Source organism: Pristiophorus japonicus, chromosome 4 (assembly GCF_044704955.1).
Source record: "Pristiophorus japonicus isolate sPriJap1 chromosome 4, sPriJap1.hap1, whole genome shotgun sequence".
Taxonomy (NCBI): domain Eukaryota; kingdom Metazoa; phylum Chordata; class Chondrichthyes; family Pristiophoridae; genus Pristiophorus; species Pristiophorus japonicus.
The window spans coordinates 232,160,323-232,177,442 of record NC_091980.1 but is presented as its reverse complement, the minus strand read 5'-3'; the positions used below and the strand labels follow the sequence as shown (position 1 = coordinate 232,177,442).

At 44.9% G+C, this 17,120-nt stretch overlaps 1 protein-coding gene across 2 annotated transcripts in view; it reads left to right on the top strand.

Moving 5' to 3' along the window:
* actr10 (actin related protein 10) overlaps positions 1-17,120 on the top strand; it is a 34,584-nt gene that overhangs the window by 7,859 nt on the left and 9,605 nt on the right. The window contains exons 2-6 of one of the 2 annotated variants that reach the window (XM_070879153.1): positions 4,544-4,599; positions 6,378-6,450; positions 8,612-8,694; positions 9,415-9,523; positions 10,332-10,439. In XM_070879153.1, coding sequence (XP_070735254.1) covers positions 8,681-8,694; positions 9,415-9,523; positions 10,332-10,439 — 231 coding nt within the window. In that variant the 5' untranslated portion in view covers positions 4,544-4,599; positions 6,378-6,450; positions 8,612-8,680. The remainder of the gene's footprint in view (positions 1-4,543; positions 4,600-6,377; positions 6,451-8,611; positions 8,695-9,414; positions 9,524-10,331; positions 10,440-17,120) is intronic. The other variant, XM_070879152.1, reaches the window with a different exon arrangement.

Sequence of the window (17,120 nt, the reverse complement as noted above, 5' to 3'; positions counted from 1 at the left end):
GAGAACCCCACAGCCCTGTCGTGGATTGCTTGGGTGTCATTGGGAACTTGATGAAGTCATTCCTCCAAGCATACAGTGCAGCCATTACCTGGCGAAAGGAGACGTGTTACATTTTGAGATGGCGCACACATCCCCAGTTGTTGCTTGAAATGATACGGAGGCATAGAATTAAAGTGCAGCTGTAACTTTCATTTCAACTGACAAAGCAGTCCTGATGCTTCTCGGCTGCAGGTTTGATCTCGGCAACTCACAGATCTCATGGACAACTTCTCTACAGAAACTCAGCCTTCTGACAGTCTGCATCACTCAAGTGCAGGTACGAACGCCTGTCTCGCTATACCCAAGGTGGGTAAGGCCTCCTGCCCAGCACCCTATGAGCTCTGATGTTGCTGATACGATGAGCTCTAATCAATTGTCTCGTACGTAGCACCATGATGCAGATGCTCGGACAAGGTATGGCATTGTCAGTATTGCTCCCATACTTAAAGTTAAACTTTCAAAGAAGCTCAAAACGGCAGGAAAGCAGGCAGTTCTCTCTCTCTCTCCCACCAAGGTCTGTATGGATGGGCCACACCCAAAGGTCTTTTGTCTTCTCCTCTCTCCCTACCCCCTCCCCCTCCCCGGGCACCAAGCCTTCAGATCGGCTGTCTGCGACCCCCTCCAGCCCCCGAGTGAGGTGCCTTCCTGGTCCACTGTGGCCCCCGAGTGCGTGCCAGTCAGTTTGCTCCCTCCCCTGCCAAGCCTCTCAGGTTCAGAGTGAATGCCGGTCCCGGTCTGCTCCGCTTCCTGCCCCTAGCCCAGGCCGAATGGCCTCCGATTTACTTACCTGCGCCAACTTCTTTAACTCTCCGTAAGGGTTTTCTCAAGAGGCCACATACGCTGGCCTAAGTAGAAATGGAGTAACTATCAACTGGCCAAAGTTTTCGAAATGTCGTAGGTGGCCAGTTATGTCCCCTTTTGAGGAAGAAAAAAGTACCTAAAATAAACCTAACTAAATGAGTTACGATGGTACAAATTTATTGGGAAAACTGGGGATCTTTAAGTTAGGCCAGAAAAAGCAGCCTGCTCCAAAAAAAAACGGTGCAAATACTGGGGAAAATTGAGCCCAATCTCAGGGGAATCTTTGAATAAGGGGCCGCCCATTTAAAACTGAGATGAGGAGAAATTTCTTCTGAGGGTTGCAAATCTATGGAATTCTCTGCCCCAGAGAGCTGTGGCGGCTGGGTTGTTGAATATATTTAAAGCGGATATAGACAGATTTTTGAACAATAAGGAAGTACAGGGTTATGGGGAGCGGGCAGGGAAGTGGAGCTGAATCCATGATCAGATCAGCCATGATCTTATTGAATGGCAAAGCAGGCTTGAGGGGCCAAATGGCCTACTCCTGCTCCTATTATGTTCTTAGGGGTGACCTAATTGAGGTCTTTATGAAAGGTTTTAATAGAGTAGAAACAGAGAGAATGTTTCCACTTGTGGGGAAGAGCACAACTAGGGGCCATCAATATAAGATACCAAGAAATCAAATAGGGAATTCAGAAGAAACTTCTTTATCCAGAGAGTAGTGAGAATATGGAACTCGCTACCTACCATAGGGAATAGTTGAGGCAAATAGTATAGATGCTTTTAAGGGGAGGCTAGATAAGCATATGAGGGAAAAGAGAATAAAGGGTTTTGCTGACAAAGTTAGATGAGGAAAGATGAGAGGAGGCTCGAGTGGAACATGTTATGGACTGGTTGGGCCGAATGGCCTGTTTCTGTGCTGTATATCTATGTAATCCTATATAATCAGCTGTATACAAGAAAATGGGTGAACTTATAGTTTTTTGAAACAACACTGAAGCTGGCACTAGATATTGTGCAAGAGTGGCTCAGGAATGATGTGCTTATTCCCCCCACTGTCGTCCTGTTAGGACAGCTCCCCATAATGACACAGTTGAGATCAAGAATTCAATTGAGTGTATTATTGTCACTGGTCAGTTAATGTTCTTTTTAAAAGTACCAATAGCACATGTTACAATTTTTAGCCAATTCTATGTTCATTCCGAGGACTACTTCTGTAAACAAGCCCATGCTCCCGAACTGAAGTATGACATTATCTGCTCATTTTCCAGAGTTAACACAACACTCCTCCTTGTGATCTACCCTAATTTTTAAGATAGCAGAAGATCAGTTACTCTCGGCAGTGTAACTAAGGCTAAAATACAAATTCGATCTTGAAATAGTAGAAAAAGATCAAAGCAGCAGATTTTACTTGAACATTATTTAACTCTCTGAATCAGTTGCAAAACAAAGAAACATTACTAAACTTGTTTTTTTTGTCTGATTATGCTCCTGTGAAGCACCTTGGGATGTTTTACTACATTAAAAGTACTATATGCATGCACATTGTTGTTATGTTCATGGAGCATTTTCACCCTAGCCAATCAATTGGCTGGCATGCAGAGAACCACTGAAGAATGGCTGCAGACTTGGGTCAGAGATATCTCAGTCCCCTTTAAAGTTCAAACTGGAACACAGATATTTTTCAAAACTAACTAAAGCTGTTAGTCATCTGTAGGATTTAAAAGCACAGATTGCTGCCACATATTCTCAGCCCCTGGTGGGTTGGCTGTCCCTGATGGTTAGTTTTATTTATATTTTCGGCTCAGATTTAACTAGTTCTAACACGTGGATGGACTTCAACTCTTCACCTGCTACATAATAGTGATACAACTTCCCCATCACCTGTTTGGCCCTGATATATTTTCTCTCCAAAACAATTAACATCAGATAAAATACATTTCTAATTGCTCTATTTACACAACTGAGCCTTGAATGGTGGGAGTTTAGATATTTAGCATGTTCCAATCAGCAGTAAGAAAATAAAGCAATCACCTATGTAAAAATATTCTCCAATAGATTTTGAGAATATAGTCTTTTTGTGATTTGAAATGTGACATCTATCTGTTATTTCATTGTTTATAATTGCCGCTAAACATGTGTCTCTCCATGTAACCTAAGGGTGCTTTGTATTGGAACATTGGTGATACTATAAAGCAGTTACTGCTTCATAACAACACAAGATGCAGTTTGAATTTAGAGTTGCAGCCGAGCTAGACTCAAGTAGTGAGATTGCCTGGGGAAAGTAGTGTTGCAATATTTGGGTGGGATAGTATATGTAACACCCGTGTGGTGTGAAACAGGGTTTAAACTTTTTTAAATTACCTGAAGTTAATTTAACTGTTTAGAGAATGTAGACACTGTCACGTACATGCTTTCTAAATTCTTACATTGTAACTGTTTTGACGGTATATCCAATTCCTGGGCAGGGGAATCCGAGATCCAGAAAGGCAGGTGGAAATGGTTCAAACCCATCTTGCATCTACCAGTCTGAGTATAAATGTGGTATGAAGAATACATAAAATAGAATTACCTTGTAGGAGCAAGGTACTATTTACTTTGGGGAATTGCTCTTTTATCCCCTTATGATTTAATTTAATTTTTAACGTAATGGGCACTTTTCCCTGAAGAAACTCTAACCATGACTTAGAAAATTTTCATTATCATCTAAGCAATATATTGGCTTTATACAAAAATTAGAACTGCCTTAACAATACATTACCTTTTGAATTTCCAAAATGTCTATCCTCGACTAACCCCAAAATGAAAGTCACAAACTCATGCTTGGCACGAGCTTGTATGGAAGATTGGCAGCAAGCAGCCAAGAAGACACCAGGTGAGATGGTGTCACCAGGAAGCAAAGCTAGGTTGGAACAGTCGCGGTGGAGCTGTGTCTCCTCTCTCGCAAAATTCTAGCTTTTATAAAAGTCCTTTTTAACCTGCCATCACAACTGAGACATTCCCTTATCAACAATTGATTCCAATCAATACCACCCACGATTGGTTGACACAATTGTTTTTTCTGTATCCACAACCTAACATAAGCAGATGTTCAAAATTATTGTCAGCCGGCCCAGACTTGTTCTTGCCATGGTGATCTCTCCTCTGCGTGATCTTTTACAATGGTCCGGAATTTGCAACCAGTGGCAAAGTGACGGTGCTTGCCACTGACCTCGTATAAAGCTGCCCACAAAGATCTAGTGATCCCTGTGGCGTGAATTTCACTGCTCCCGACGTTAGTTTCATTCTGGTGCCAAATAGAACATAAGAAATAGGAGCAGGAGTAGGCCATTCAGCCCTTCGAACCTGCTCCGCCATTCAATAAGATCATGGCTGATCATCTACCTCAACTCCACCTTCTCGCACTATCTCCATATCCCTATCGATCTGTATCTTGAATATACTCAATGACTGAATACCCACAGCCTTCTGATGTAGAGAATTCCAAAGATTCACAACCCTTTGAGTGAAGAAATTTCTCCTCATCTCAATCCTAAATGGCTGACCCCTTATTCTGAGACTCCTAGTTTTAGACTCTCCAGCAAGGGGAAACATCCTCCCAGCATCTACCCCTTAAAAAATGTTATACGTTTCAATGAGATCCCCTCTCATTCTTCTAAACTCTAGGGCATATAGGCCTAATCTACTCAATTTCTCCTCGTAGGACAACCTCCCATCCCAGGACTCAGTCTAGTGAGCCTTCGTTGCACTCCCTCTAAGGCAAGTATATTCTTCATTGGGTAAGGAGACCAAAACAGTACACAGTACTCCAGGTGTGATTTCACCAAGGGCCTATACAATTGCAGTAAGACATCTTTACGCTTATACTCCAATCCTTTTGTAATAAAGGTTAACATACCATTTGCTTTCCTAATTGCTTGCTTTACCTGCATGTTAACTTTCTGTGATTTGTGTACATGGACACCCAGGTCCAATGTTTCCCCCTAATTTTTTGGGGGGGTGCGGTCCCTTTAATTCAAAATTTTGCGCAGGCGAAATCTCCCATTTGACAAGCCGATCCAGGGCTGTGTGGGATCTTCAGACAGCTGCGCAGCATCGCAGCTTAGCGGGAACATCGCTCAGGTACCTCTGAATACCAGTGTTTCTCAATCTCCCACCATTTAAAAAATATTCTGCTTTTCTATTTTTCCTACCAAATGTGATAATTTCACATTTCTCCACATTATATTCCGTCTACCATGTTCTTGCACACTCACTTAACCTCTATCTCTTTGCAGCCTCTTCACGTCTTCCTCACGTCTTCCTTACTACTTACTTTTCCACCTAGCTTTGTAACATCAGCAAATTTGGATACATTACACTCGGTCTAAGTCATTGATATAGATTGTAAATAACTGAGGCCTAAGGACTGATCTTTGCGGTACCCCACTAATTGCAGCCTGCCAACCAGAAAATGGTCCGTTTATTCCTACTCTCCGTTTTCTGTCTGTTAACCAGTCCTCCATCCATGCTAATATATAATCCCAAATCCCATGAGCCCTAATTTTGTTTAATAATCTTATCAAACGCTTTTTGAAAATCCAAATACTCTATATACACTGGTGGCCCCTTAAATATCATTTCAGTGTGATTTAAATTGATTGTGGGCTCCAGGGAGTTCCATCGCATACCCAGTGGAGGAGCAGGGAATGACTGACAGCAACGTCTGGATTTCCGCATTATCTGCGCATGAGCTGACCCCAGCAGTTGCTCTCACTTTCAGAGAAGTAATGACTGTGAACGCTGACAGTTACACCGTCATTACCACTGCAAAATCCAGGCCATTGTATCCAAAACCTAGCCAAGTTAAGTCGGCAGGTGTTCAAACGACCTTTTCAGAGTGATCTTTTTTAAGACATGCTGGAGCCAATTTAGAATCAGGCCTTCGTCACTAAATATGAATTTTCACTACAACCTAATATGAGGCATGAATTGGGGATAAAGATGAAAAGAAAATAGATTGATTAAAAGAAAATTATCCTTTATTCAAGGAGTAGGTGCTAGAATTTTCTTTCCGAAAGTCCTACTGAAAAAGTGAGGGTTCAAGTTTTTACTTCTCTGATTGCTCAGTAATTTTATCCAGTGAGTAGCTGACTGTACAGACCAGGAAGATCCCAGGTTCAATCTCAGGTTTTTGCTGACTTCATTGACCTCAGCTAGGTAGCAGACTTGGCACCCTTGGTAGTGGATAATCATCCTGGTTCCCACTCATTTTCACTAACCAGAAACTCCTGCATGTTTGGACTTCATGAGGATAGAATGGGACCAGGCTGTGATGGCCCCAGCAGTCAAAAAATGGCAGAAAAACTGGCAAAGGTGGGGCGGGGGGGGGAAGATCCAGTAGAATTGCTGGATGTTTATTTTCTGTTAATTGATTTGTTGCTTTGCAAAAAGATTGCGTAGCATCGTCAATAGTCAGTTTTTTTTTAAGTTTCATTGATGCAGGTATGATATTTAGTAATATCAGGTACATTGAAGATTTCTCTTTCAATTTCTAGATGTGGTTTTGCGGGAGAAACTGGACCAAGATGCATCATCCCTAGTGAAATTAAGAAGCCGGGTATAGCCCAAGTAAGTTATATATTACAAATTTAATTTGTGTAACATGCTTTAAGACATTTTTGGGAGATGTGATAAGGTGCTCTGTAAATGCAAGACTTTTTGCTTTTCTGCAGTAGGTTTGGGGCAGTTTTGTATGTCTAGGGTGATGACTAGTGACTGCATGAAATACTGACTTGTTAAGGTGTAGAATCTAAAACTTCATAACTACATTACTAATGTTGAAGATTAAAGTGGAGATAATGTTGGTGCAAAAATAATGGGGCAGAATTTGCAGGCAGTATGATGACATACCGCCTTTGAAATGGACAGCAAGATTGGAATTTCCACATGCGTTTGTGACTTAACGGATCATCCATTATGACTGTGAAATTTTTATTGCTGACGCAGAGTTGGACTAATTGCCCACCAACTGCCCAAAAATTACGCATAAAAACAGGCATAGGAGCCTGTTTGCACCGCGTAAGGGGAGGGGGGGATATGCAGCAAAAAAAGACCTGCCATGACAAAAAAATCTTTTCAAAATAAATCTATATTCACCTAACTATCCTGATCCGAACACAACTCTACCAAGAATAAGAGACTGATTTATTAATTTTCTGGGGTGATTTATTAATTTACATATTAATTTACTAATGAGTCATTTACTTTAGTGAGACGAAAATTTTTGTGAATGAGCATCGGAGATTTCTGTTTGCTGATTGGAACATTGCCCCACATGATCTCAGGTACGCTTGCGCACACGCTGCGCCCCTGGTATTTGTGGGCCACTATGCTGCGCACAACTCTGCAGCATCTGACAGCAAGTTTACGTGTGGGGCCTCGCACCAGGTAAGTGCGAATTCCTTTCGGAGGTCAATGGCATACTCTGTAACTACACTGCTGACTGCAATTTCTTTGCCAATGTGTTGGTCTTTGATATTTTTAGTGTACTTTTTTAATATAATGGAATTCATTCATGGGATGTGGGAATTGCTGGCAAAGCTGGCATTTATTGCCCATCCTTAGTTATTCTTCAGAAGGTGGTGGTGATCTGCCTTGTTGGACCACTGCAGTCCATGTTAGGAAGGTGCTTCCACAGTGTTGTTAATTGGGGAATTCCAGGATTTTAACCCAGCGACGATGAAGGAACGGTGATATATGTCCAAATCAGGGTGATGTGTAACTTGGAGGTGGTGGTGTTCCCTTGAGCTTGCTGCCCTTGTCCTTCTAGGTGGTAGGGATTGCAGGTTTGGGAGGTGCTGTCGAAGGAGCCTTGGCGAATTGCTGTAGTGCATCTTGTAGATGATACACACTGCAGCCATGATGCACTGGTGGTGGAGGGAGTGAATGTTTAAGGTGGTGGATGGGGTGCTGATCAACTGGACTGCTTTGTCTTGGATGGCGTTGAGCAACTTGAGTATTGTTGAAGATGCACCCTTGCAATCAAGTGGAGAGTATTCCATCATACTCTTGACTTGTGTGTTGTAGATGGTGGAAAGGCTTTGGGGGAGTCGGGAGGGGTGTCACTCGCCACAAAATTCCCAGCCTCTGACCTGCTCTTTTAGTCACACTATTTATGTGGCTGGCCCAGTTAAGTCAATGGTGACCCCCAGGATGTTGATGGGGGTTTGACTATGGTAATGCCGTTGAAGCCTAAAAAGGTGGGTTTTAAAGAGGGTATTTAAAGAAGAGTGAGGTGCAGGGGTTTGTTACCATTTTGAAGTCACTTCAAGAATTATATGCATATATACACAGTCAATCTCTTGTGGCATTGCACATGGATATTCAAGAGCAATTAGAATTTTTCTGATCAAGTAGGACTGGAGGGGTGGTTAATGGAACCAATGTTGGGGAGAGGAGGTGAGGATAGGAGAAGGGTAGAGAGGGGGGAAGAGGAAAGAGTGCTGAGGATAGGGAACTCAGATTGATAGGGATAGGGGAGGGAGGAATTGAACAGCCAGCTATCCGAGGAAGAGAGTAAGCCAAATAGCAAAGCTTTGCAGATGTAATAGTGGTAGTAATAAATATGAACTTTCGAGAGTGTGATACTTCTATGGAGTAATTCTAGTTCTATCATTCTCCATAGAAATCATAATCTGTGTAGACATACAGGGCAATGATCATAAATTGTAAAACTCCGAATGCACATATCTTGGATGCAAGACATTTTTGTCTTTGCTTTTTTTTGCAGGCTGTTAAAGTAGTTCAGTATAACATCAATACTGAAGAGCTTTATGGCTATTTGAAGGAATTCATTCATATGCTGTACTTCAGGTAGTGTATATTTTAAAAACATTTTTACTGTAATTTGATATTTTAATGCTATGCTACATGCAGAGCAAGCTAGCACAACAGAATCTGCATTACATTTCACAGTTACTTGTAATTTTTAAGGTATTTATCTTCCCCCACCAAGGAGAACAGATCTGTTCCAAATCCCTACACATGCCACTCTTGATCTAGCTGCTCTAAAAAAGAAAATTCCGAGGGGGGGAGCGCGGGGGGCGGAAATTCTGATCTCTCGCTGTAACTTCATTGAAGGTTGGCAGAAACCCCAGAGTAATGGTGTAAAAAGCCAGTTATGCTGTTTCTCGGGAGTTTCCGTTCAAGTTAGGGGAGAGCCCTACAGAAATTCTTTCCAACCAATTTTTAATGGGTTACAAGGATTGAAAACTTGCTGTGTGGGGAGCAGTGAGTGCAAACTTTAATCTAGTCTCCATAATTCACTGATTGCCATACTACTCGTTCCTCTTCTCTGGAGGGAAAAATGACTTCAAATAGAAGATTTAAAAAAAAATACAATTTTCATTTAAATTCTGAGCACAATGCAATTGATCCTTAATCATGGGTTACATGCTAATTGATCCATGTTTTTTAAACAAAACTAAGTGGCTTCCAGATGACTATATCTGTTGATTAATTTCTCTGTAGAAGTTTGCAGTCAGTTCTATTTGATTTTAATATAATCTGTCTTTTTTCCCCTTTCATTTACAGACATTTACTGGTAAACCCAAGGGATCGTCGTGTTGTCATTATTGAATCTATTCTGTGTCCATCTCACTTCAGAGAAACGCTCACCAGAGTGTTCTTTAAGCACTTTGAGGTAGGAAGTGATGTAGCTAATGATGCATTAAGACTAAAGAGAATAAATGAGCTAGATTTACCGGAGTATAATATAATTGGAAATTCATTTATATGTTCACTCAGTGACTGCCATGTTAATCTATTACTGGCTTATGTGATTTCTGAAGACAATCACTTTCTTTTTCTATAATTTGTGGACTTTGTAATTTGCCTGAATAGATGTGAAAACAGCTGACGTGTAACCAATTAAATTTTTAAACAAGCAGTGACTCATTTTCATCATATAGATCACAATTGTGCTTGGAATATCTGCCTGGAATTATGAAAAATGTTTTGTAAAAGGAAGGTTGGTGAGCAAATTATCCCAGGCTGCTCTTGTGCACTTCTTAACAGTAAGATTTTAGCAGCATCGGGCGATGACTGAGAACAGATTACCTACCTTCTCAACTGGAGAAGAGTGTGCGCACAATATGAATTAAGTAAACACATTAAAATGGCATCTATCATGCTTACTATTGATGCAGTGAAAATGCTGAGAATTATCGAGACTACATTTTGAATTGCAGAAGTTGACTAGGTTTTTTAATTCTTTGCCAGGCCACTAGATGGAGTGCCTCACTATAATGGGTGGAATGGGGAAGCAGAGGAAAGAAAATTAGTTCATGCAGGTGACTATGCTGCAGTTGTGGAGAAGCAGATGTGAGCAGCTGGCAAATAGATATTTTAAAGCATTATTACATTTGGATTTTCCATAGAAATTGAGTCCCTTGGAGGTAATTGAAAATCAGAAATAAGTTATATGATTTCTCCACTTTGTGTTTTTATAGGTTCCTTCCGTACTCTTTGCTCCAAGCCATCTCATGTCTCTACTAACTCTAGGTATCAATTCTGCTGTGGTATTAGATTGTGGATATACAGAAGCACTAGCATTACCTGTATCCTTTTGAAAGTTCAGTTTTATAAAGGATGAAATAAATGCTGGTTACTAAAGACAACTTGTCCAGTTTGTAACCATCACCAATGTAGACTGGAAAAAATACTGGTGATAAATAGAAGCACAGTTGTAGTAAATTTTGGCAAGTAAACTTAATGACTGAATTTAATGGCATTCTGATAAGATTTCACAAAGAAAGGTCCTCCTCTTTTGGTTGCTAACTTAGTCCTTGGATTTAATAAATCTATTGGCACAAAATGGTTTCATAGATTTCCCCCTTGCTATGCTGTAGATGTGTTTGTTCATATACTGTATTTTCAGGTTCTGTTGACCACGTATGAAATTGCTCATTCATTGGCTGCCTGTCCTGTTTTCATGAGTTTTACATGTCAAAGATTGACTTAACTGCATTTGTAAAACAGGTACTACAATATCTTGGTGCTTCCTTGAATAACTGAAAAATATGCCTTTGCAACTGCTTAGTAGCAAATTAAAGTAAATAAAATATTATATTTTAAGAGGAAAAAGTTTAAAATAGATTTAGGTTGGAATATGTAAAAATAGAATATAATACAATTCAATATAAATGAGTGTCTTCTCTTGTCTCTATTTCTCAGTCAGTGGAAGTAATCATTCATTAAAAGTAAAGCATTTATACACTAGTATTTGTTTTTGTAGTGTATATAGTTAGTTACTGTAATAATGTTTGCTTCAACATTACAGTGAAAACCTTTTTAAAGTTATGCCCAGGGAGATCAAAATTTCCCTTGACATGCCAGCCTATGGGTTAATTTTAAGAATTAAAATGTATTGGAAAATAAAATACTCTTTTTTTTTCTCTCTCTCTCCCTTTGCTCCCAGCATGTTATATTGGCTTGCTTGTCATAACCACATCTGGCAGTTAAACTGGTAACCATGGGCCCAAGTTTCCACACGATAAAAAACGGGCGTCCCTTCGAGTTGGGCGCCCGTTTTTCGCGCCTAAAACGGCGCCGGAAAAAAAAACTCGCAATTCTGGAGAGCCCTGCAGCTCCTTGTCTGTTTGGCGCGGCGCCCAGGGGGGCGGAGCCTACCACTCGCGCCGATTTTGTAAGTGGGAGGGGGCGGGTACTATTTAAATTAGTTTTTTTCCTGCCGGCAACCCTGCGCGTGTGCGTTGGAGCGTTCGCGCACGCGCAATGTGAAGGAAACATTGGCACTCGGCCATTTTTGTAGTTCTTTGTAGCTGTTTAATTTTTGAACATTTTTTAATAAAAGCACATTGCCATCAGCACTGAGGCTTCCTGCAGCCTTCTCACTGTCTCCTTCCTGCCCGCCGTCTAGAACGGCTTCTTCCCCCCCCCCCCCCCCCCCCGTGTTCGGTCGATCGGGCCCGCACTCCCTCCCTCCCGCTGTCTGGAACGTCTTCCTCCCCCCCCCGCCCCCCTGCTGCGTTCGGGCGGGCGGGCCCGCACTCCCTCCCTCTCTCCCTCCCGCCGTCTAGAACGGCTTCCTCTCCCCCCCCCCCCCCGCTGCGTTCGGGCGGGTGGGCCCGCACTCCCTCCCTCCCACCGTCGGGAACGTCTTCCTCCCCCCCCCCCCCCCCCCCTGCTGCGGGCGGGCGGGCCCGCACTCCCGCCATCTGGAACGGCTTCCTCCCCCCCCCCTACCGTCGGGAACGAACGAACGAACTTGTGAGGCTGGCTGAAGCACTTTCACACAGGTAGGAAGATGGTTTATTTAATCTTTTCTTTGCTTATAAATGTTTATTCAGGTTGGATTTATTTGCATAAGTATAAATAAGGATTTATTGTAGAATTTAATGACTTTCTCCCCCCCCCCCCCCCAACCTCGTTCTGGACGCCTAATTTGTAACCTGCGCCTGATTTTTTAATGTGCAGAACAGGTTTTTTCAGTTCTACAAAAATCTTCACTTGCTCCATTCTAAGTTAGTTTGGAGTACGTTTTCACTGTGGAAACTTTGAAATCAGGCGTCAGTGGCCGGACACGCCCCCTTTTTGAAGAAAAAATTCTGTTCCAAAGTAGAACTGTTCTACCTGACTAGAACTGCAGAAAAAAAAATGTGGAGAATTGCGATTTCTAAGATAGTCCGTTCTCCACCAGTTGCTCCTAAAAAATCAGGTGCAAATCATGTGGAAACTTGGGCCCCATGTCTCTACATGGGGTTTTGAAAGAGGTGGCTATAGAGATAGCAGATGCATTAATTGTCACCTTCCAAAATTCCATAGATTCTAGAACGGTTCCCACAGATTGGAAGGTAGCTAATGTAACCCCACTGTTTAAGAAAGGAGGGAGAGAGAAAATGGGGAACGACAGACTAGTTAGCCTGACATCAGTCATAGGGAAAATGCTAGAATCTATTATTAAGGACATAGAAAATAATAATAGGACTGGGCAGAGTCAACACGGATTTATGATGGGGAAATCATGTTTGACAAATCTGTTAGAGTTTTGTGAGGTTGTAACTGGCAGAATAGATATGGGCGGGGGGGGGGGGGGGGGGGAATAGTGGATGTGGTGTATTTAGATTTTCAGAAGGCATTCGATAAGGTGCCACACAAGAGGTTATTCAACAAAATTAGGGCTCCTGGAATTAGGGGTAATATACTAGCATGGATTGAGGATTGGTTAACAGGCAGGAACAGCGAGTAGGAATAAACGGGACATTTTCGGGTTGGCAGGCTGTCACTAGTGGGGTGCCGCAAAGATCGGTGCTTGGGCCCCAGCTATTCACAATCTATAACAATAATTTAGATGAGGGACCAAATGTAATATATCCAAGTTTGCTGATGATACAAAGCTAGGTGGGAATGTAAGTTGTGAGGAGGATGCATAGAGGCTTCAAGGGGATATAGACAGGCTTAGGTACCAAGTCCACCTTTCGAAGTGTACCTTATCAAAGAATCGACATCCTCAGGTTAAAAAAGGAGGGTATTGGAAGCTGGATCATGGATGAAAAAGGAGTTTGAAAAAAAAACATTTAGTAGTGTACATGGCAGATAATTCAATCCGGGCAAATATATATAAAAAGAAGTGAGCTACAGAAAAGAGTATAAAAGGCCAAGCGGGCATGTGTGAAAATTAAGGATGCGTCTATTTATACCAACTGAAATGCAGCAATTTCTCTGATTGGCTCTCCAGATCTATTACTGATTGGTCACCTTGGAGGATAAGCCACACTCTGAAGTTCCACTGGAATGTGTAACTGGAACCGCCCAGCCCAACTTCTCAGTGAATTTTCAATTGTAATTTCCCCCCCCAAACCATAGATGGGGCATTGTGTACGGATTGTTAACAGGTTTATTGGGTATGAAGTGACTAGCGACAGTGTCGTAACTTCTGGATTTCATCCACCCCAACGATGTGCTTGTACACACCAGGGGGTAGGAAGAATGTGATCCGTCTTCTGAGTTCCCTCTCTCCCCTCCGATTTCCATACCCCCCCCCCCCCCCCTCTCCGGCTTTATCGCCACCTCCCCTCCCGGCTTTCTCTCTCTTCTGCCCTCAAGCTTTGTCTTTCCCCTCCCCCTCCACCCCAACTCTGTCTCCCCCCCCCCAAAAGCTCCCTCTCGCGCCCCCCCCCCCCAAAAGCTTCCACTCGCCCACCCCCCAAAGCTCCCTCGCGCCTCCCCTCAAGCTCCCTCGCGCCTCCCCCCCGAGCTCCCTCGCGGCCTCCCCCCCCCCCCCGAGCTCCCTCGCCGCCACCCCCCCCCGAGCTCCCTCGCCGCCCCCTCACCGCCTCCCCCCCCCGAGCTCCCTCGCGCCTCCCCCCCTCGAGCCTCCCCCCCCGAGCTCCCTCGCGCCTCCCCCCCCCCCCCCGAGCTCCCTCGCGCCTCCCCCCCCCCGAGCTCCCTCGCGCCTCCCCCCCCGAGCTCCCTCGCGCCTCCCCCCCCCCCGAGCTCCCTTGCGCCTCCCCCCCCCCCCGAGCTCCCTCGCGCCTCCCCCCCCCCCGAGCTCCCTCGCGCCCCCCCCCCCCCCCCCGAGCTCCCTCGCGCCTCCCCCCCCCCCGAGCTCCCTCGCGCCTCCCCCCCCCCCCCGAGCTCCCTCGCGCCTCCCCCCCCCCCGAGCTCCCTCGCGCCTCCCCCCCCCCCGAGCTCCCTCGCGCCTCCCCCCCCCCCCGAGCTCCCTCGCGCCTCCCCCCCCCCCCGAGCTCCCTCGCGCCTCCCCCCCCCCCGAGCTCCCTCGCGCCTCCCCCCCCCCCGAGCTCCCTCGCGCCTCCCCCCCCCCGAGCTCCCTCGCGCCTCCCCCCCCCGAGCTCCCTCGCGCCTCCCCCCCCCCCCCCGAGCTCCCTCGCGCCTCCCCCCCCCCCCGAGCTCCCTCGCGCCTCCCCCCCCCCCCCCGAGCTCCCTCGCGCCTCCCCCCCCCCCCCCGAGCTCCCTCGCGCCTCCCCCCCCCCCCGAGCTCCCTCGCGCCCCCCCCGAGCTCCCTCGCGCCACCACCCCCCGAGCTCCCTCGCGCCTCCTCCTCCCCCAGAGCTCCCTCTCGCCCTGTACCCCCCCCTGAAGCTCTCTCCCCGCCCCCCCTCCCCTAAGCGCGCTCTCTCCCCTTCCCCAAGCTCTCTCTCGCCCCCACGCAAGCTCTCTCTCTCCCCCCCCCCCCGCAAGCTGTCTCTCGTCCCCTCCCCCAAGCTCTCTTTCCCGCCCCCCCCATCCCCCAAGCTCCCTCTCGCCTTCTCCCAAGCATCCACTATTTCCAGGGCCACTTAAGTACTCTGGAATGCAACTATCAGGCCCTGCGGATTTATCGGCCTTCAATCTCATCAATTTCCCTAACACAATTTCCTGACTTAATAAGGATTTCCTTCAGTTCCTCCTTCTCGCTAGACCCTCAGTCCCCTAGTATTTCCGGAAGGTTATTTGTGACTTCCTCAGTGAAGACAGAACCAAAGTATTTGTTCAATTGGTCTGCCATTTCTTTGTTCTGCATTATAAATTCACCTGATTCTGACTGCAAGGGACCTACATTTATCTTCACTAATCGTTTTCTCTTCACATATCTATAGAAGCTTTTGCAGTCAGTTTTTATGTTCCCTGCAAGCTTACTCTCATACTCTATTTTCCCCCTCCTAATGAAACCCTTTGTCCTCCTCTGCTGAATTCTAAATTTCTCCCAGTCCTCAGGTTTGTTGCTTTTTCTGGCCAATTTATATGCCTCTTCCTTGGATTTAACGCTATCCTTAATTTCTCTTGTTAGCTACGGTTGAGCCACCTTCCCCGTTTTATTTTTACGCCAGGGATGTACAATTGTTGAAGTTCATCCATGTGATATTTAAATGTCTGCCATTGCCTTTGCCAGTCTATCCTAGCCAATTCACGTCGAATACCATCGAAGTTACCTTTCTTTAAGTTCAGCCTAGTCTCTGAATTAACTGTGTCACACTCCATCTTAATGTAGAATTCTACAATATTATGGTCACTTCCCCAAGGGGCCTCGCACAACAAGATTGCCAATTAATCCTCTCTCATTACACAAGACCCAGTCTAGGATGGCCTGCTCTCTAGTTGGTTCCTCGACATATTGGTCTAGAAATGCATCCCTAATACACTCCAGGAAATTTTCCTCCACCGTATTGCTACCAGTTTGGTTAGCTCAATCTATATGTAGATTAAAGTCGTCCATGATATCTGCTGTACCTTTATTGCACGCATCCCTAATTTCCTGTGATGCCATCCCCAACCTCACGACCACTGTTTGGTGGTCTGTACACAACTCCCACTAGCGTTTTCTGCCCTTTGGTGTTCCGCAGCTCTACCCATACAGATTCCACATCATCCAAGCTAATGTCCTTCCTTACTATTGCATTAATCTCTTTAACCAGCATTGCGTTAATCTCTTTAACCGCCTCCTTTTCCTTTCTGTCTATCCTTCCTGAATATTGAATACCCCTGAATGTTGAGTTCCCAGCCTTGGTCACCCTGGAGTTATGTCTCCGTAATCCCAATTACATCATATCCGTTAACAGCTATCTGCGCAGTAAATTCATCCACATTATTACGAATGCTCCTCGCACTGAGACATAGAGCCTTCAGGCTTGTTTTTTTAACACTTTGTCCTTTTAGAATTATGACGTAATATGGCCCTTTTTGATTTTTGCCTTTGATTTCTCTGCTTTCCACCTTTCCTTATCTCCTTTCTACCTTTTGCTTCTGCCCCCATTTTACTTCCACCTGTCTCCCTGCATAGATTCCCATCCCCCTGCCGTATTAGTTTAAACCCTCCCCAACAGCACTAGCAAACACTCACCCCAAGACATTGGTTCCGGTCCTGCCCAGGTGCAGACCATCCGGTTTGTACTGGTCCCTGCTCCCCCAGAACCGGATCCAATGTCCCAAGAATTTGAATCCTTCCCTTTTGCACCATTCCTCAAGCCATGTATTCATCTTAACTATCCTGCTATTTCTACTCTGACTAGCACGTTGCACTGGTAGCAGTCCTGAGATTACTACCTTTGAGGTCCTACTTTTTAATTTAACTCCTAGTTCCCTAAATTCAGCTTGTAGGACCTCATTCCATTGTTTACCTGTATCGTTGGTACCTATATGCACCACGACAACTGGCTGTTCACCCTCCCCCTCCAGAATGCCCTGCAGCCGCTCCGAGACATCCTTGACCCTTGCACCAGGGAGGCAACATACCATCCTGGAGGCTCGATTGCAGCTGCAGAAACGCCTATCTATTCCAT